Genomic DNA, 21,794 nt, shown 5'->3' with positions numbered 1-21,794 from the left:
TCACCATATGAGGTGCGTAGTACAATCGTAGCACATATCAAGGATCATGAGCTTATGTGCTCGAAATATCAATCATTTGGAGACAACATACACATATAGAGAATTTAGGAATTTGGCCAAAGAACCATGCCTTATGAAAGAAGGGTTAGCCTTACATACCTTTCCGTCGCACTATTCTACACTTGCACGTTCCCTTCCAATGTTAGCGTTTCTACCTTCATTAATATCATAACAATGGCCATTAGTCACTCACATTATCCACATTATCTAGATTTCTCAACTTGCTTCTAATTCACCCACACTCATGGTCATAACACCCAACTTCGTCCCTTCGTCTAAAGTGTCTAGTTCATGATCTTAATACCATTTATAACACATTCATATCACAACACAACAACATTCATGGTTCAATTCAAATTACGTTCTCAAAACGTCACTATTCATCATTCATAACCCATTTTGCTATACTCTTCTACAATCCAAGCATTTCTACTATCAAACACCTTAAACAATATATAAATATCATGAATATTACCTTAGATGTCATAGGAACGAGCCTTAGTTGATAATATTCCACTTTGAGCAAAATCCTAGTTTTCCTCCATTTGGATTTCTAGACTTTAGATGATCTTTGATGGGTTCTTACTCTTGATTCACTTGATTGGTGTTGTTGATGACTTATGATCCTTGAAAACTTGTATAATAAATGTAGAGAGATGTTTTTAGAGAGAAGGGGTGTCAAAGGAAATGAAATGAACTCAACTTGGTCCCTTGCATTTATTGGACAAAATCTGTCCCGACCAAATATACGGACCAACATACGGTCCGTATAAAATCTACGGACCGTATGTCCTGGTCGTATGTTTGGTCCAGAGAGTTTGGCCAATCTAGGTTGATTGTACGGTCCAGACATCCTTGACCAGTATGTTTGGCCGTATAATCCCCAGTGATTCCGAATTTCGTTTCGTCGATTCGTTTGATCTCCAATCCTCATGGAACCTTCTCAACACTTGTTCAACACATCAATACCAATCCAAGGGACGTTATCACCCTTCTCCAAGACATCATTAAGTCCTTGCTAACTCGTTACTCGTAATCCTTTCCGATACTTATCAAATACTTTGCCTCCTCTTGGCAACCCTCTTCCCCCATCTCTAACATCTTTGAAATCTTTTCTAGAGTTCGCCGAGCGTCATCGCTTACTCATGAACATATCGTCTACTCGTACTCCCTACTAGTTCATTCACTTGCGCGTACCAACGGAAGATTTTCCGAGGTGTAACAACCATGCTCATTCTCAATATGTGTAGGTTCATCACCTTGATGTTAAATAATTAATATATATATATATATATATATATATATATATATATATATATATATGAATTTGGAATTTAACATATGCTTTTTATCGTGTAGGAGGATGCCTTTCTTAGATGGCGCTGATTGTCCAAGTTATATGGATACATCAGAGAGTGATGGCGATGAAGATAATGAAGGGGATGAAGAAGATACGCATTTTAGTCCCCAGAACCAACTCACCACCACGTACCACCTCCGATGGCGGAAAACCCAATTCCTGACAGCCCAATGCAATGGCATTCTAACTATATTCCATAACTTGACAGTTTGCAAGGTCGTGAGGATGCATTTGTCTTCACAAGAGATGATGATCAAAGTCGCCAAAAAACGTGGATTGAACAAAAAAATCCCATGACTGATGAATGCGTCCTTGCAAAGGGAATGCAGTTCACATCAAAAAAGATGTTGCAATAGGCTGTCAGAATGTATTGTATAAAGAATATGAGGGAGTTTAAGGTTGATGACTCAAACAGATCGGTATGGAGGCTGGTTTGTAAGCGACAGACTCAAGGCTGTCGGTGGTTGCTTCGGGGAATTGTTAAGCCTGATGGTCTGTGGGAAATCACAAAATTCCACCCAAAGCACACTTGTGATATGGGACAAAGTCGAGCAGATAATTTTAATTTAGATATAAACATGATTGCTCATGTGTTACTTAAACACATTGAGGAAACTCCAAGGTAACTTATCTGACCTAGTACATTTTATATCTTATAGTAATTAAAATATCATTGCTAAATGTTGTTTGTTTAAACTTATGTAGGATGCCCATCAAAACTTGTATTAGCATGGTCCACTCCAAATATGGTAAAATCATAAGCAAGAGAAAGGGATTTCTCGGGCGTAGACGTGCTTTTGAGATGATCTTTGGAACTTGGTAATCCTCTTTTCAAGCGTTGTCGGGGGTATATGGAGGCTCTAAAACATGTTAATCCTGGCACTGTTGTACAATGGCAGCTTTTAGAGGGCAGAATTTTTTACTTTGTCTTTTGGGCATTCAAACCAAGTATTGATGGTTTTGCTCACTGCCGGAATGTGATATCGATAGATGGGACGCATGTATATGGCCGATATGACATTCTCATAATTGCAGTAGGTATGGATGCCAATGGGTCAATATTTCCTCTTGCTTTCGCAATTGCCGCCAACGAGAGCAACGAGACATAGGGGATGTTCTTGACTCATCTAAAAACTCATGTTATTAAGGGTCGTCAGAGCATATGTTTCCTATCGGATCGTCATAAAGGCATATTGCATAATATGCGTACTCTGGAAGGGGGCAGCCTCCACATGCGTACCATCGATATTGATTAAGACACTTAAAGGCTAATTTGCAAACAAAGTTTGAAAATGGCGCTGTAAACAAATTGATGTAGGGGGCTGCGATGCAGCATCAACAAAGAAAATGGGCTGCAAAAATGGAGCTACTAAGGGAAGTGAGTGAAGAAGCATATGTTTGGTTGATGAAATTAGAAGTTGAAAAATGGACGCTTTATGCTGATGGAGGAAGGAAATGGGGCATGCTCACAACGAACAACTCGGAGTCTTTCAAGACTACCTGTCACAGCAATGGTAAGACTAACTTTTAGGCAGGTCGTGGAGCGATTTGCGGATAGGACAAGGCAGGCCAGAGCCATATTAGCAAAGGACGGAACATGGATGCCAAAGCCCTACAAAAATATGGAGCACCATAGAAGAAAGGCAGAGGGTCACCAAATGACTGAGTATGACGTCGTTCAACGAGTATATGAAGTTAGAACGGGTTAGTACGACAGTAAAGGAGGAAACAAACATATCATTCTGAGCGTACAAAATCATGCACTTGTGCTAAGTGGCAAACGCACCACATGCCATGTTCTCATGCAGTCAAGTGCTTTGAGAGAATGGCCAGAAATGTAACTGATTATGTGGCGGAGGAATATAAGGTCGTAAAATACCTTAGAGCATATTCCGGCCACTTCCACCCCCTTGGTGATCAAGCTTATTGGCCAGCCGCGCCGTTTTCTATGATTGCGAACAAGAAACATATCCGTAAATTGGGAAAAAACAAGATAACCTGTTATCACAATCAAATGGATGTAAGCGAAAAGACTTACTCTCACAAGTGCTCGACATGTAAGCAAATTGGGCATGATAAGTGTTCATGGGGGCAAAACTCCCGTGGTGGCAACACATCTGGAAGTAGAAGATTGTCTAGAACTTGATTTTTTTTTTAAGTCTATTGTAATTTAATGATTTATTTCGTTGCTAATGGAATGAAATATTTTTTAATTATTATGAACCTCTTGTATTGGATGAATTATTTTTAAATATTATATTTATTTTTGCACATTCAAAAGGTGCGGATTACACAATACAATAACAAAATAAAAAAGACTTAAAAGAAAAAAAAAACTAATACAAAGTAGAGTAATTTTTTCTTTTCTATCTTTCTTGAACCAAAAAAGTACTTTCATAGCTTTGGGAGTAAAACAAAAGAGATTAATCAAAACTCTATAAAATATGACACTTAAACCTAAATATAACAAGTTTTCAAACTTACTTCGGAGCACTTTACAACCCCTAAAACGACGATCCAAATGTATATGTATACTTGATGTAATAGCTGATATTATTGTACACTAAAAAAAATATTAAGTTCTATATAAAATATTTATATTCCGGTGTTTTGAAACGTGACTAATCTTCGGTCAAAGTACGAAAAAAAGCTTAATTTTGAGTTTGATTTTCAAAGAATGGGGTCGGGGAGGGGGTTTCATGCACAAAATCTGTGCGTGAAAGGACCAAAGTGTAAATGTACACTTTGGCCCTTCTGTGCGTGAAGCCTACTTTGGTTCTTTTTTTTAACGGGTTAGTTTGGTTCCAAATGTATATGTATACTTGATGTAATGAGCCGATATTATTGTACACTAAAAAAAATATTAAGTTCTATATAAAATATTTATATTCCGGTGTTTTGAAACGTGACTAATCTTCGGTCAAAGTACGAAAAAAAAGCTTAATTTTGAGTTTGATTTCCAAAGAATGGGGTCGGGGGGGGGGGGGGGGGGGGGTTCATGCACAAAATCTGTGCGTGAAAGGACCAAAGTGTAAATGTACACTTTGGCCCTTCTGTGCGTGAAGCCTACTTTGGTTTTTTTTTTTTTTTTTTTTTAACGGGTTAGTTTGGTTCCAAATTTTTTTTTTTTGGGTTAAAAAAGTTCCGGACCCCTTTTCTCCAGATCCCTCACATCTCCCGTCATAAAGTACTCCTGCCATTTCAAAATATTTATCGCATTTTTTATTTACACGTTCCTTAAAAAACATTTATAAAGATAGTATTTTGATTATTTTATCTTTTTAACATATTTCATGTAATCTCTCGTCAATAAATATCTACTCTATTAATGGTGAGAACCACTTAAATGTTGCTAATTAATACAAGGGTAAAATGGAAAAAAGTTACTTAATGTTGTCTTGATTAATAAAATGACAAATATTTTTATTAAGGACGATAAATATTTTGAGACAGAGGGAGTACTTATTAACAATACTCCTTCCATCCTAAATTGATTAAGTATCATGTTTCAAGAGAGTTAATTTAATTAATTTTTAAAGATATATAGATCAATTTAATATTTTAAAATTAAAATTTAGATACTCAAGAATTATACAAAAAGTACTATAACATGTAACTTTTCAATATGATTAATAAATAATATCTTTTAAAATATTAATTACAATTAATATTATTTTGACTCTCGAAACAAACATAATAACTATTCCCCCAGTTCACTTTTACTTGTCCACTATAATAAAAATAAATTTTCATTTTTACTTGTCAAGGAAAGACAAACTCTTTTTCTTGTTTTACGTTAACATTAATTACTCTTTTTCAAATTATTCTCCAAGTCCAATGAGATTATACACCAATTAATATGATTATTGTAGTAAAATGCATACTTCATTTATTAAATTTTAAGGAGCGTGTAAAGTAAAAAATGAACAAATAAAAGTGAACGGTGGGAGTAATTCACGAGGGAGAGATTACTGTTTTGTCTTAAAAACTTAGTACATTATTATATTCAATGTTTGTGAACGACATACCTGGCCAATTTATTGTCTTTGACTTTGATGACCCAATTTCAAAGACACGATCGAGGAGTTACTTCTTATTGATTCCAAGTAGTACTAGAAAGGCCACATGAATTTGTACGAGACTAAAATGATGCTTAACATTAATCCCGAGTTAATGAACCTCCTAGCTATGAAATCTTAGGTTTAAGTGTGGATCATTTGAAGTCATCTCAATTAAAGGGTTCTAACAACGTTAACCTAAAAATAAGAAATATCAGGTGTGTTCGGTAGCGAGGAAAATAGTTTCTGCAAAATGTTTTTCAATTTTTTCATGTTTGATTGGTCAAAATTTTGAAAAATATTTTCTTTTAGAAAAACAAGTTTCACAAGTGACTTTTTCACATTGATTTCTCCTCTCACCTTGGAACTCACATCATCTTCATCCCCACCCTCCACCCAACCCCACCCCCACCCCCACGAACCCCAACCCTGCACCCCCACCTCACGCCCAACACCCCACATCCATCATCCACTCGTATCACATATAATATTTGTCTAAATTATATACAAATGCTTTCAGGATAATATTTTTTGCTTATATATCAAACACAAGAAAATATTTTCCGTGGAAAACGTTTTCATTCATACAGAACACAACCATCATGTGTGTACATTTTCGTATTTACTTTTGAACGACCTAAATGAGACTACTAATAAAATAAATTTGTCTTCTTTTCCTATAACAAATTTATTGACTCGATTGATTTATATCTATGTCTTGTAGAGCCTATTAAAGAGGGAACACTCTCTGTCAGAAGTTTCTTCATTCTCATGGCTTGCTCCCTAGACTCTAATTAAAGGCAAAAAAAATTATATTCATCCTGCCGCACCCCTGATGGTATAAGATAAGTTTGTCGAACATAAAATTTGTGGGACGGGCGAGACATATAAAATTTGTGGGACGGGCGAGACATACCTTTACAAAATGCTTTCCAAACATCTAAAAGCTTAACTCTGTGTTTACATCACATACTAAAATGCCAGTAGTAAAAATTTTAAACACTTGGATTATGTAAGTAGCATCGCTTTTGCTCGAAATTTGTGGTTTATCGGATCAATACCACTCTACTTATAAAAAAATGGCTTGGCCTCAAAATTTACTCCTTTTACCTCATTTTATATGAAACTATTAACTTTAAACACGTGGTGTCATTCTATAAGGGAATGTCATTAAGAGCAAAATGGAATAGTTAGAATTAAAAATTTATTAAATATTTACTTTCTGATGATAGAGAAATCGAGCCAATCTTTCAGACCAACCGCGATTTTCAAAACTAAGGAATAATGGGTCAAGCTCCTCTATCCTTCTTCATTTAAATATCAAGCTTAGATCGCATGGTGCAACCTCTAGGGCTCGAACATATGCCTATGTCACATGTCCCTCAACTTTTGCCACTTAAACTTACTAAATATAAAATATATTTTTTAAAACAGACTAAATATAATAAGATATGTTAATTGAGTCAGAGGGTAGATAGCTTTTCAAATACATAAAAAAAAGATTAAAACTACAATAACAACATACCCAATGTAATCCTACTAGTGGGGTCTGGGAGGGTAGTATGTATGCAGACCTTACCCCTACCTTTGTGGGTAGATAGGTTGTTTCCATAGAGTCTCGACTCAACGAGGCAGTATCAAAAACAAGTTAAATGGAAAAAATATCGACAACACAGTGACAAAAAAAAACAAAAAAACTATAACATTAAATAAAGACCAAAGTTTAAATGTTTGAAGTTTCGCACACAAAGATCATAGTTTTTCTTTTAGAGATTTGATAGGGTAAAAACCAAATTACATAGCTTAAGATAGCTAGTATTACTAGTTGTATTTTACAACATTAAAACAAATACAAGACACACACAGAATAAAACAGCGGATGTTTTATTCTATTTTACCATTAGGGCAAACGCTACCCTGCATAGACTCCACCTGTGAGATTAACTACGTATGTTGTTGTTATTAAGGCAAACATTGTTAACGCAACACTTAGCCACCGTACCGACGGCGGCGAATAGCAGCAGCCTTCTCCACCAGTCTCTTCTCCTTACAATCCCTTGCTAGTATCTCCTCCACAGACATTTCGTCGTCTCGTGGCGGCGCAAAAAACGGCGGCGCGGGTGGTGAAACCGTGGCTCCGACCTGCTTATTAATTTGCGATTCGATTTCTCGACATCTCCTCATCTCCTTCTCAATCTCTATCCTAAGAGCTTCTTGCATTTCCCTGGAATTCAGAAGTCTTTGCTGTGGAATACCCAATTCCTCATCTGTATGACTCACTGGGGGAACTGAATACTCTACTAAAACAGACACACACAAAAAAAATAAATGACAAGTTCAAAAATCAGAGAACTATGTATTATACCCACAAAAAAATCAAGTCATCTGCATAGAGGCAGATGAAGAATAGATGTAATGAGTTCAACTGAAACTAATACTTTTGAGAGAAATTATAAAACTACATGTGAAACTCGCTAAAAATTCAAATATTAAACTTTGAACGCGTGATTTCAGAAATGCAACAGGTTGAGACGTTGAGTGATAAGAATATAATTTATTTTTAAAAGGTAGTCCAGTGTACAAAGTATTCCGCATTAACAGGATTCGAATAAAGATCGCACCTCAAAGGGTGTGATGTAGACAACATACCTAATACAAGCATCACGAACACATAGACAACTTTACCCGAATAAAAATATAAATATGGAACTCATTATATATATAATCGAGACCCATCTCGGTGAATACATATAACAAAATTATACTAAAAGAAAATGATACCTAAAATTGTCTCTACTAGGACCACATTACTGGCAACCCAAGAGACAAGGAGGATAACAGTCAACAACAAATGATAAAGTAATCAAAACCACAATAACAAATTAAAAAATTAGAGAGCTTTAAGGTTCATCAGCAGATTCAAGGCGAGTTCAGCAAATTCAACTCTAACTATGTATACATATGAAAAAAAAAAAAAATTAAATCATACACATAATAAAATTATACTACTAGTAAAAGATACTGATTCTAAAATCTGAATTTAGACCACATTGATGGCAACCCAAGAGACTGACACAGTGGCAAAGGAGGTAAAGTAGAAAGTATAAATTTGACAGATTCAAAACTTTCATTCAAAATTTACATTTTAAAAGATTCAAAATCTAAAACTCATAATTTTAAATCCGAAATCTAACTCTATAAAAAGAATAAAAAAATCGAGCCAAAGTACTAATTTATCAAATATTCATAAATTAGAAATTTTTGAGGTTTACCATCCAATTTAGGGAGAGTATATATATTAGAAAATGATACTAAAAACACAGTGAAAAGGACCACATGACAACCCAAAAGACTGACAGCTGCGAAGGTAGAGTAGAAAGTACAAATATAACGTAATTCACTAACTTTAGTCCAAATATTATGTTTTACTAAAAGAGTAAATTTAGAATTCATAAACTTTAAATTTTGAATTTAATTTTGTAAAAAATAATAATAGAAGAATAAAAGAAAGAGACCTGGAATGGGTTGATTGTTGAAGAAACTCTGATTAGAAGAATTAGGCCTGTACATAGCGGCTGAATTTGGATAGGGTTTTGAATTATTATTTTTTGACGATTGAAATATACTTTTATTGGTAAAGTGAAGGAGGAATAGTGTGTGTAGCAAAATGATAAACGCAAAAACTCCATTATACGTGTTACTGTAATTGAATTGTCTTGTAGTATTATTTTTAGAAAATAAAATTGCCAACGTTATTTTAGGTTTGGAAAAGGGTTAAAAATGTCCTTTGGAGTGTGTAAAATTCAGTCGGTAGCTGGGTTAAAGGTGAGTCATACAGGTGTTAGATTAGGCAGAAATGGTTTTTTAGCTCTTTATAAATTTTTTTAAACTTTACGATCTTATTGCAAGAGGTCTTTATTATTTACACATAAGAAATTTGAAAAACAATATATAAGGAATATGAAAAAGTTATTTTCTTCCATTCAAATTATAAGAGGGCAAGAAATTTCATTTTCTTGTTTGCAATTTAGAAACTCTTATAACTAATAACATGTATACGTCATTCTTTATTAATTTAATGGAAAAGGTTTAAATGCACCTATGTACTATTGGTGGTCGTTTGGTTGGAAACAAGTTATCCCAAGATAACTTATTCTGAGATTAATTATTCCATCCTCCTCTTACAGAAAAACAGCCTCTTGTAGAAATGCAAAGTAAAACTGCGTACAAAAAACCCTTGTAGTACGGTCCTTCTCCGAATCCCGCGCATAGCGCGAACTTTAGTGCACCGAGCTGCCCTTTTTTTTTTAGTTATTCTATCCTCCCATAGGGATAAAATAATACTACAATCCCGGTATAACTAATCTCGGGAGTAGTTATATCATCATTTTGTCCCAACTAAAATTGGAATAAATTCATCTCAAATATAATTTTTTATCCTTATCCGTTGTACCAAACGAACCCTTTTTGGTAGGAGCAATAAGTTATCCCATATAAATGAGATTGGGTGGAGGATAAGATGTGATAATTTATCCCACCTTTTATTCCATATAAATGAGATTGGGTGGCATAACAAAGGAATTATCCCACCTACCAAACATAGGATTAATAATACGGAAAAGGGCCAAAATTACCCTTGAACTTTGAAAAATAGTTTATTTATACCCTTCGTTATACTTTAGGACCAATTATACCCTTACAGTTATACTATGGGGTCAATTATACTCTTATAACTAACGGCTGCCACGTGGCATCATCCCACCCCTTCAAAATTATTTTACCCTCAAATAATTTTTTACCCACTAAAATAACTCAACCCGACCCGATTTTTGGATTAAATTTGGCAAATTATTTTTGCTGAAAAAAAAAATCGGGTCGGGTTGAGTTATTTTAGTGGGTAAAAAATTATTTGAAGATAAAATAATTTTGAAGGGCTGGGATGATGCCACGTGGCAACAGTTAGTCATAAGGGTATAATTGACCCCATAGTATAACTGTAAGAGTATAATTGACCCTAAAGTATAACGAAGGGTATGAATGAACTATTTTTCAAAGTTCAGGGGTAATTTTGACCCTTTTCCGTTAATAATACCATTCCATCCTATCCCTCCTACCAAACGACCTTAAATATATCATTCGTTATATACATTTTTCGTTATACTTTAAGTCTAAATATAATCTTCCTTTATATTTTGGCATTGATTTACACTTACTTTCAATGGAATCACATAAAAAGTCCTGCCTAAATTTTTTTACCCACTATACCACCCAATTCATTACCCGACCAATTCCAAAGCAAAACAATTTACTTGTCAGTGAAATGGTTTAAGGTAATAAACTAACAATATATTTTTGTTTATAAGAGTTGACTTTTTAATTACTGCTTGAACCAGAATAGTAATGAGGCATTTAGCACTTAGCAAATCCAGATTAAGTTTATCTTTTAATTTGAATATTTGATTATTGGCGCCTGAAATTCCTGCAAGGCAAATTTCAGAATTCTATATTCCTTAACCAGAAGCTACAATTAAAAATTTAGCATCACCAGTCATTTCAGTACTTTCCCTCGTGAAATTCTTTGCTTGGGAATTGGGTCGGGTAGCGGGTAAAAAATTGAGGCGGATCTTTTTATTTTTGAGCTTACACATGTCATTCCGTTAAAAATAAGGGTAAATCATTGCTAAAGTATAAGAGGAGAGGTAGCGGTGGAATCGGAACTTTAAATAAGGAGGTTAAAAAATATAAAGAAGTAGAAAACTGAAAAAGCCAATAGGGTTCAACACCTATGATATGTGCATAAAAAATAAAAAAATAATTTTTACCATATATACAGTGTAATTTTAGACGAAAGGAGTTCGGTGAACCTCCTTGCCCTTATTGGCTCCGCTCCTGGAAGAGGTATATTTGGACCGAAATTATAATGAAAGGGGTATATTTGGATCGAAATTTAACAAAGGGTATATTTAAACCTTTTCTAATAGAACGTTTATTTGGCCCTTTTCTGTTAATCTAATAGTCTCCTCATTCCTGATCTGTAGTTGAGGTCATCACAACCCAAAAAAAGAAAACAGAACTCTATAATTGATAATTTCATGCATCCAGCTGCAACAAGATGAGGAATCTCATTGACACCAAGAAGTAACAGTAGAATCTAAAATATGAACACAACATCATTTCGCAAATGGATCTCTCTGTTTAAGTGCATGTACAAAATCAAGGAAGAACCTGTTCATGTGCCTAAGTCTTGGCAAGCGGAGTTATCCGAATAATAGGGTGCAAAATTACAAAATGAAAACGACATTAGGGATGCAAAATACAAACATTTTCTTCAATCACAATAAAGTCAGCTGTTGTCTGGTTATAGAGAAATTGCTTAGATTATATTTATTAATTAATTCCTTCAATCACAGCTGTTGTCTGGTGACAAAGACATTTGTTCAGATTATATTTATTAATTAAGTGAGTTGAAGACTGAGAAATATTTTGCTCAATGAAGACTTTTCAACTTCCGTGGAAAATTACAATAGAAAGAACAATTCAACTGGGAAAACTTCTCAGAATTTTTTTTCTCTTTCTTTGGCAGAGAAGAGACAGACTTCGGTGTTTGGACTTTGGAGCAATAATTTTATTTAACTTGCCATACTCTATTCTTTGCAGCTTCATATATATATATATATATATATATATATATATATATATATATATACTGACTAGATCCAACAACAATAATCTATTAATCAACTGAAGTAGAGCCTATGTTCATAGAAGCTTTCATATTTGAAGTGGTACTTGTTTATTTCTTTTTTCCTGTATAAAACTTTGTCGGAAATATCATCAATTGATCTCTTGCCACAATTACAATCTATCCGCACATTTTCTTCTTCTTTTCCGACAAAACTGAATCCATGATATCATCTTCTTCTGCTAGGTCTTCGCAGTGTCGTCGATGGAAGTATGATGTCTTTCTAAGTTTTAGAGGAAAAGATACACGGAAAATATTTACAGGTCACTTGTATGAGGGCTTGAGAATCAGGGATATATTCACCTTTCAAGATTATAAAAGGCTCGAGCATGGTACATCCATCTCAAAAGAACTCTTGAAAGCTATTGAAGATTCTCAAGTTGCCGTCATCATTTTCTCAAGAAATTATGCTACATTGAAGTGGTGCTTGAATGAACTAGTCAAGATCATGGAATGCAAGAGTCAATATGGACAAACAGTCATACCAGTCTTCTATGATGTGGATCCCTTACATGTTCGATACCAAAGGGAGAGCTTTGCTGAAGCCTTTGCCAAACAAGAAACAAAGTTTAAGGATGATGTTGAGGGAATGCAGATGATGCAAGAATGGAGGACTGCCCTAACTACTGCTACAAATCTCAAAGGATATGATATTCGTGACGGGTGAGTTAAATAGCACATAATTGCTTATAAAAAATGGAATATTTCCATTCAAATGTGGATGCTTACATATTCTACTATAGAACAAAGAATCTACTCTAGATAAATTTATCATATTTACCAAAATAAAATTAAAAAATGGAGGAAATTATCAGATCCATTTATTTTGAGCTAAGAATAATGCATATACAATCTGACTTCATTGGTTGTTGTTAACAATGTTTTGTTTAATATTTTGTGAAAGAATAATGTGGTCATTTGCACTTTGGTCCCTATTTTGTGCTGGTCTTTAGTTTGCCCTTCAAAAGTTTAAATGGGCTGGTCTTTAATTTTTGCACTTTGCTAATTATGCATCATAATATTCACAAGTTATGTCAGTGCCCTTAAAGAACTTATGGTCCTATAAGCATAGATTCGATTTTGAAAGGCAAGATTTAAAGACCAGGTTATTTGAAGGCCAAAAATTAAAGACCGGTCCATTAGAAGGGAAAAGGGATAAAAACACAAATAGCTGAGCCCAGTAGTATAGTTTACTTTTAGTTGGTCTTAAAAGCTTTAGCCATAAATTAAATAAGCCAGCAAGTTAAAAAAAAAATAGAAAAGGAAAATACTCCCTCTAAGACTGTAGCTATAATAAGGGAGGTTTCCAACATTATCTCAAAGAAAATCAATTCCTAAAACTTCTCCAACAATTACTTAATTCATGTCTCCAAAAGATTTGTTCCCAACGTTGAAAAAACTTAGGTGATAGAAGGCGGTTTTTTAGCACATCTTCACCAAAAAAACAAATAATTTATGTGTATAATAAATCTATAAATCAATGTATAATTAATCTACAATGTACAATCAGTGCATAATGTATACACACTAATTATATACATATTATATACAATGATTATATATGAACTACACAACGTATAAATGACTTCACCAACAATTACATGTATAAATCAGTGTATAATCAGTATATATACACTAAATACGTGCACACACTGATTACACACGAATTACATAATGCATAAATGACTTATCTTGTCTTAAAATATATATTTTATACACTTATTAGATAACGAACGATAGTGAAGAAAGATCGACAAATTTCGATGGACAAAATCGTCAATCTTACATTTTTTTCTTCATCTTCGTATAATTAAAATCAGTAGGGCAGAAAATATGAAAACACAACTGGAGGTTAGCGTCATTGACACAAATTATCAAAGCGAAAGAGATATGGTAGGAAATGGGTGAAGTGAGAAGTGTGATTTAATCGAAGAGACAGAAATATGGTATATGCTTAATGAAAAGCAAATCCCTAAATTAAAGGATGTAAGTTTGTTTTAGTGATAGAGAACACGAAGGTTTATTTTGGCTAAGAAAAGTTATTCAAGTACTTAGAAAATTTAAAGTCGGATGGTTTCAAAAAGTAGGATTATTTTGAGTTTATTTAATATGAGCTGTTAATCTAGTTAATTATTGAAGGGAAAATCGTGCAATTACTTCAAAAGAATGATAGTTGATTATGAGCATGTTTGGATGGGCTTATGACTTTTGACAAATAAGCCATAAGTTAGGGGTTCTAACTTTTGGCTTATTTTTATTGTTTTGACTTTAAAATAAGTGGTTAAAAGCACTTTTTTATCTCATCCCAAAAACTACAAAGTGCTTAAAAGCTATTTTACCTTAAAAACACCTAAAATAAGCCAATCCAAATAGGCTCTATGTATGTTTCTATCCGTAAGAAGGAATAGTTCCTATCAATTTTATTACTCAATCACATTGTTACGTAGATTTGTCAATTGGTTCTTCAAGAGTTTGGTTTATGTGCTTAGTCCTTTTATCATAATTATGCACTCTACTTTCTGGAGTACTTCTTGTTCTTGACTTTTGTACCTATAATATCAGCAATCTTCTCAATATTATTTTTTAGGATTGAATCAGATTGTATTCGGCATATTATTCGCCAAATTTCATCCAAATTATGCAAGACTTCTTCATCCTATTTGGAAGATGTTGTGGGAATGAGTGCTTTTTTCTTTTATTCTATTTTTTTTAGTTTTAAAAAAATAAACACTCTTTTAGAGAAAGTAAAATACCAGCTAGAGATAGAAATCAATGATGTTTGAGCAGGGTTGTGCGGATTTGGGACATGGGGAGAATCGGTAAAACGACAATAGCAAGAGCCATTTTCGATACATGATCGTATCAATTTGAAGTTGCTTGTTTCATTAAGGATATTAAAGAAAACAAATGGGAACACATTCTTTTCAAAATATCATTCTCTCAAAACTATTAAGGGAAAAATATCATTCTCTCAAAACTATTAAGGGAAAAATATCATTCTCTCAAAACTATTAAGGGAAAAAGCTAATTACGTGAATAATAAGGAGGATGGAGAATACATGATGGCTTGTAGACTTCGTTTTAAGAAGGTCTTAGTTGTGCTTGACATCATAGATCACAGAGACCATTTGAATTACCTAGCAGGAGATCTTGGTTGGTTTGACAATGATAGTAAAATTATTGCAATAGCTAGAGACAAGTATTTGATAAGTTGCAGTATATAATGTGACTACACTAGCGAACCATGAAGCTATTCAATTGTTCAATTGATATGCTTTCATGGAAGAAGTTCCGGTGAGTGTTTTGAGAAGCTAATCTTGGAGGTGGTAAGTCATGATGATGGCCCTTAAAGTATGGGGTTCTTTCTTACATAAGAAGGATATCACCAAGTGGAGAAGCACAATAGAGCAAATGAAAAATAACTCTAGTTCAAAAACTATTGAAAAACTCAAAATTAGTTATGAAGAATTGGAGCCCATACAACAAGATATATTTTTAGATATAACACGCTTCTTACGAGGAGAAAATATACATTACATCACGGAAATTCATGAGAGCTGTGATTTTGAACAACATTTACAATCTCTACATAAGCTAAATCTCAACAGTTGTACCATATTTTCATGACAATTCTTTTACCTGGCTATTTTTTTTTATCTCATTCTTTCTATGTTCTGAATAGCAGTATTTGTCATTTCTACGAAATCTAGATGTCCACAACTCTAAAAGCCTAATGCAGACATCAGATTTCACATGGATGTCAAATTTGGAGTATCTGAATCTGCCATTTTGTAGGAATCTTGAAGAGGTTCATTATTTCCCTAGAAATTCCAGAAAACTCATTAAGTTAAATTTGTATAATTGTCGACGCCTTACGAAGTTTCCATTTGTTAACGTGAAATCTCTTATAATCTGGATCTAGGGCATTGCTCTAGTTAGAGAAATTTCCAGAAATCCTCGGACGAATCAAGCCTTGAAAGTTATAAATTTAATTAGCTCTACAAATATTCCTTGAAAGTTAATGACAAGATTGGGTTCTTGTTTTCTTGCGAGATAAGATTAGTTGGGCTAGCTGAGGCACATGGTGACCGGTATAACTCTCTCCAATTATGCAGAAACGGAGGTGTTTATATTCTCAAAATCTTTCCATCCAATTGAGGAGAAAGGTGAAACTGTCTTGTCTAATCTTTTCGCCTCTAGTAATATAATCTGATGATGTATTAGAACAAGAGAATCCAACACAAGCAGCTCATTCTATAAGAGAGGATGTATGCCACTGCATTAATGTCAAAAAGGTATCATAGTTACACCAATGACAGATTTTGCTAGCTTATTAAAGAGGTAATTAAATACCATGTTCCATGCAAAATGGTTCAGCCATAAAGTTTTTCCATCACTATTAACGCAGAATGGTGCAAGATGCGTGAAGCGAGATTGAGATGGTTTGGGCATGTGAAAAGGAGAGACACGAATGCCCCAGTGCGGAGGTGTGAGAGATTGGCCATGGATGGTTTCAGACGAGGTAGGGGTAGGCCAAAGAAGTATTGGGAAGAGGTAATTAGACACGACATGACGCAGTTACAGCTTACCGAGGACATAGGAGGGTTTGGAGGACCCACATTATTAGTAGTCGCATTATCATAGTATAATTTCTTGTGCTCTGATTTATGCTATTATCTGTTATTTTCTGTGCTTTGATTATTCTATGTTATCTGTTTCGCTTGCGTTACTTCATTTTCATATCACTTTGAATCTCTTAGCCTTATCTGACCTCTTTTTATGTGTTTATTGAGCCGAGGGTCTCTCGGAAACAGCCGTCCTACCTTGGTAGGAGTAAGGTCTGCGTACAATCTACCCTCCCCAGACCCCACGTTGTGGGATTTCACTGGGTTGTTGTTGTTGTTGTATTAACGCAGAATGGTCTTGTTCCATCGTTGCTCCACGGCCAGCGGCGGAGCTAGGTAAGCTCCAGGGGTTCCATTCGAACCCCCTCAGTAAAAAATTACATTGTATATATAAGGTTAACATTATTCCCTTATATATATATATATATAGTAGATGTTGAACCCTATTGACTTCTTCATTTATTTACTTCTTTATATTTTTTAACCTCCTAGGTGAAATTTGTGGCTCTCTAATGAAGAGCAACCAGGCCCCTATATATCAATTACATACAAAAACAACAAAAGTAACATGATAAGCTAGCCATCATAAGTTTTAAAACAACACACCCAGAAGCCTCTTAAGAGCACCAGGCTCCTTTGTAACTTATCGCTCTTTTAACTTCTATCTTGTACTAATTATTACTTTAATTAATGGTTTCACTATGCAGTAAATTTACAGGAGGGAACTATTTTTCAATACATCAATGTTGAGGAAAAGTATATTAATCAATAATCATACTACCTTGGGCGTGTGATTAAGAAAAGCGACACATGAAGAAAACAATAAAAAATAGTCAAAATGTACTAAAGTGAAGATGTTAATTAAGTGATTGGCGATAAAACATAGAATACATCTTAATCTAAGGGGTGTTTGGTAGAGGAAAAATATTTTTCTATTTTCTCTTGTTTGGTTGCACTTATGATCATGGAAAATATTTTCCTCAAAATAAGAGAAAATGTCCATAAAAATTTGAGGAAAAACATTTTCCGGAGTAAAAAAAAAAAAAAACACCAACGCTTTTCCCAACCCACCGTACACCCAATCCCCAACGCCACCCATCATCCCAAACCACAAGCAAAACCAGCCACCCCACACTCCACCTTCCACCACCCACCCCACCCCACCACCCCACCCTACCTTCCACCACCCCTCTCCGAATTTTCTTTTTTATATATTTTATTTTATTTTTATAAAAATTTATAAAAATACAAAAAAAATCTTACCCCCTCCCCCGACCCCAACACCCTCCAAGAAAATTTAGTTTTTTCTTTTTAAAAACGTTTTTAAAGTTTTTTTTTGTTTTTTTACACCGCCTCCTCCATCCCCAGCAGCCTATCCCAACTCCCAATCCGTACTGCCCACCACCAAAAATTGCACTTCGAATTCAACAACTTCCTAGTGATTTTGCTCTGAATATATGCAAATGCTCTTACATGACATTTTTCAACTTGCATACCAAACACAAGAAAATAAATGGTAAAACCACTTATTTTCAAAGAAAATGTTTTCTTGGAAAACTGTTTCCGTCATACCAAACACACCCCAAGTAGAAGAAGACGGCACTAATGACTACAAGATCCTACGTTTTAGTGAGTTTGAATCTTGAATAGTTTTTCCCTTAAGACCAGCAAAAACAAATTTTCGTGTACTTATAGGAATTAGATTTATCACATCGAACCTTAACCCTATTCCAATACGTCGAGTTTATTGAACATATCTTTTCTTCTTAAAATTTGTTATAAAAAATAAAATATTTTTGAAATGGCTTCAAGATGTGAAGTTTTCTTGGAGATCTTGCTTGCAATCTTGATTCCACCTCTTGGAGTTTTCTTTAGACATGGTTGCTGCAGTGTAAGACCCCTCCCCCCCTCCCCCCGGCCCACAACCCCCACCACCAATAGTTATTTTATTTTTTCGTTTCATATTTTGTATTTAAATTTTAGCTTTTCCCACCCCACAAAGGTAGGGTCCACTTATGGGACTACACCGCGTATGTTGTTGTTGTGCTTTAGTTTATGATAGGTGAAATCATGGGAAATCAAGATTTAAATCATAACAAAGCGGAAAAAAAATGATTTCTTTTCATATACTTAATTAAACTTTGATTGATTGAATTTTTCGATATATGCTGATAGAAAATAGTTGTTACTTGATTGAATCCACAAGCACATATATTCAATACCTTTGTTCAAAAAAATTTAAGTAGATGAAAAGAAATTCACTTTGATCGTTGATTTCTAAGATTATCACTCCAACTCTTCGAGCAATGGGATACTGATTAAGTCTTTCTTGAATGATCGAGCTTCTATCTTAATGTTTCAATAATACATCATCTTTCATAATTTATGTAGCTCACCTTTCTTTTAATTTGTCTCTAAAAGAATGCAATCTTTTTGAATTTAGAAATAATTTAATTATAAAATTATCAGTTTATCCTCAATTAAGATGATTTATAGCCAAATAAATACTTGATTAAGACTTGTTCTAGACCATAAAATTTTAAGAGAATTCTTTTTTTTTTTTAAATCTCGTACACAATCAAGCAATGTAACATATGAGGATAATGCGTCATTCTTATTAGTGACAAAAGATGCTTAGAATCTAGTTCAACACAATATTTTTGGCTAATCACTTTGATTAATTATTTTCTTTTGGTTTTGCAGTGTGAGCTCTTGATTTGCTTGATTTTGACCCTACTAGGTTATATTCCTGGGATTATTTATGCTATCTATGCAATTATCATCCGTGATTAAATCATTTTTGTTAAAAAAAACTCATTCAACTTTGCGTAAGAATCAGAACGATAGAAAAAAAGTTGAGCGACCATCTATAAAGCCACTTAGAACTTTGATTTCAAAAATTGTCACTCCAACGTGAGGCGTTGAAAGTCTTCTTGAAAGAAGAGCTTCTAGTAATGTTTCAACAATTTTTAGTTAATGCATCATGCTTAGTGATCTTATGCAGCGTTTCTCCTTTAGTCAATCTTACACGATACAAATTTGAATTAGTTAGAGTCCCAATGCGAATATCGAATATCAAATGCGAAACTAAAATAAATTATGCTTAGCGACAAAGCGATGTGTACAATCTCTTTCAACACAATAAAATTTGATAATAACTTTGATTAATTATTTTTTCAACTTTTGTTTTTGCAGTGTGAGTTCTTGATCTGCTTGATTTTAACCCTACTAGGGTATATTCCTGGGATTATTTATGCAATTTATGCAATTGTGGTTCGTGGTCATGACCAAGATGAAGAATGGCGTCCTCTCACTGCCTAGCCATTTTTCTCTTTTCATTTTTATTTTTTCATCTATTAATTTTCTGCTTTTGGATAATAGAAGAACAATAATTCTAGATTACTTGATCTAGAAAATACTTGTTAGTCGATATGCTTTGGTTCTTTAAGAAATTAATAAGAGTGTTAGTAAGTCCCTAATTTTCTTTTAAACTTAATACTATTGCATATGGTCTCCTATTTTTGAATGAGTTTAAGTTCTTGCACAGTTAATATTGATTTTTTAAACCATCAGATAAAGTTCACATATAACAGAAACATTATTCTACCAGAGAAAATAAATGAATAAATATGTTCTACAAAAAATGGGTGTACGAATATAAAATAAGAACCTAACTCCTTTTATTTATCATCTGCAGTCTATTATTTTCTTATATTATATGAGTTATGGCTGTGCACGAATTTAAATGTAACACCTCGATTTATTCAAAGGTTGTGAACTAGAAACTTTGGAAACTCAAAATGTCACACTCATCGCACGACGTCGATGAGATTTTATTTATAAACTAAAATGTATAATATAAATTAGTGTCATTTGATTCATGCTAAGCCACGATTTAAAATTATTATTAAATATTAAATATTTAATCTTTTTTCTTTATTTACATTAAGTTATTGAAATATTAATTCGACAATAACATCACCTACAAATGCTTTACATCTACTAATTTTGGATAATGTGCACTTACATACTCTGTATTACTGCAGATGTTGGCACAAAGTCTATCGATGTTATTCCCTAAATATCATCCTTTATGCAAGCTCCAAAAAGCTACTCCCTCCTGTCACTTCTAAGTGATTTTTTTATTGAATTTTGTTTCAGAAAAAGTGATCTTTAATTGAAAAAATTAAGTAGGTATTCATGTTTTTTCTTCGAAATTATCCTTATCTGATAAATGATTATTTTTTAAAAAAAAGTCTTTGGGAGAGATAAATAATCTTTAAGTAAAATAGCTCACTTAGCTAATGTTGCTGATTATTTTTTTAATTGGTGTGTCGAACCTTTAAAATAGCGTAAATATTTAATGAAGAGTGATTATAGCTTAAAATATAAATAAAGGTAAATCAGTTCTAAAAAAATTTCTAATTTATACTATTTTTTAAGAGGCATGTTTAACAAGAAACACCACAAATGATTTGAGTATATACAACTTCCACTCATTTTGTGGAGAAAATATTCTCATATCATTTAAAAAATAGCCACGTAATGCATGTCTTAGTAGAAGTTTGACCATAAAAATTAAATATTTTTCACTTTATTTGAAAATTTGAAGTTGGAGTTGAAGATGAAATTGTGTTTGATTATAGTTTCTGTAAAGAATATTTGGTTGTTTTAGTATATTAAAAGTGAAAAAACAAGATTTTAGATATTTTTCAAATTTCAAATATTTCATTGGCCAAATGCTGATTTCTAGATAAAGTAAAATAATTTTTCAAAAAAGAGTGAAAAAATTCTCGTGGCCAAACGGATCCTCAATTTTTTTTAACCCATATCTTCACCTGTCAAAATAAATTCAGCTTAGATTACTTTTTTACCTGTTTTGTTGCTATAATAGGTTGGTGAGAGAAAACACTTTCATCAACAAACAGCATGTGGCAATAAAAAAAACA

The 21,794-nt window shown here is 33.5% G+C and overlaps 2 protein-coding genes and 1 pseudogene across 3 annotated transcripts; 2 read left to right on the top strand and 1 right to left on the bottom strand.

Moving 5' to 3' along the window:
• Nucleotides 1-7,188: 7,188 nt before the first annotated feature.
• LOC132602071 (uncharacterized) lies at nt 7,189-9,156 on the bottom strand. Of its 2 annotated transcripts, none has more exons than XM_060315092.1 (2): nt 8,994-9,156; nt 7,189-7,778 (listed from the first exon to the last, which is right to left on the bottom strand). In XM_060315092.1, the coding sequence occupies exons 1-2, from the start codon at nt 9,046-9,048 to the stop codon at nt 7,468-7,470; spliced, it is 366 nt and encodes a 121-aa protein (XP_060171075.1). In that variant the 5' UTR covers nt 9,049-9,156; the 3' UTR covers nt 7,189-7,467. The 2 variants fall into 2 exon arrangements, with proteins under 2 accessions (XP_060171075.1, XP_060171076.1); XM_060315093.1 differs by having other exon boundaries at nt 7,189-7,775.
• A 3,227-nt stretch (nt 9,157-12,383) lies between these two features.
• LOC132602783 (TMV resistance protein N-like) lies at nt 12,384-15,847 on the top strand (annotated as a pseudogene).
• Nucleotides 15,848-18,562: 2,715 nt separating this feature from the next.
• On the top strand, nt 18,563-19,638 carry LOC132602782 (UPF0057 membrane protein At4g30660-like). The gene is made up of 2 exons (XM_060315551.1): nt 18,563-18,736; nt 19,549-19,638. The coding sequence occupies exons 1-2, from the start codon at nt 18,647-18,649 to the stop codon at nt 19,636-19,638; spliced, it is 180 nt and encodes a 59-aa protein (XP_060171534.1). The 5' UTR covers nt 18,563-18,646.
• Nucleotides 19,639-21,794: the final 2,156 nt, after the last annotated feature.

This window comes from Lycium barbarum, chromosome 7, assembly GCF_019175385.1.
Source record: "Lycium barbarum isolate Lr01 chromosome 7, ASM1917538v2, whole genome shotgun sequence".
Lineage (NCBI taxonomy): Eukaryota > Viridiplantae > Streptophyta > Magnoliopsida > Solanales > Solanaceae > Lycium > Lycium barbarum.
This window is presented reverse-complemented; position numbering and strand designations above follow the sequence as displayed.

What these genes read in the sequence shown, in the direction of transcription:
- LOC132602071 (XM_060315092.1), bottom strand. Translation starts at nt 9,048, where the DNA reads ATGTACAGGCCTAATTCTTCTAATCAGAGTTTCTTCAACAATCAACCC. An exon ending in CAACAATCAACCCATTCCAG is followed by an intron (nt 7,779 to 8,993) that starts GTCTCTTTCTTT and finishes TGTCTGTTTTAG; the next exon opens with TAGAGTATTCAGTTCCCCCA.
- LOC132602782 (XM_060315551.1), top strand. Translation starts at nt 18,647, where the DNA reads ATGGCTTCAAGATGTGAAGTTTTCTTGGAGATCTTGCTTGCAATCTTG. An exon ending in TTAGACATGGTTGCTGCAGT is followed by an intron (nt 18,737 to 19,548) that starts GTAAGACCCCTC and finishes TTGGTTTTGCAG; the next exon opens with TGTGAGCTCTTGATTTGCTT.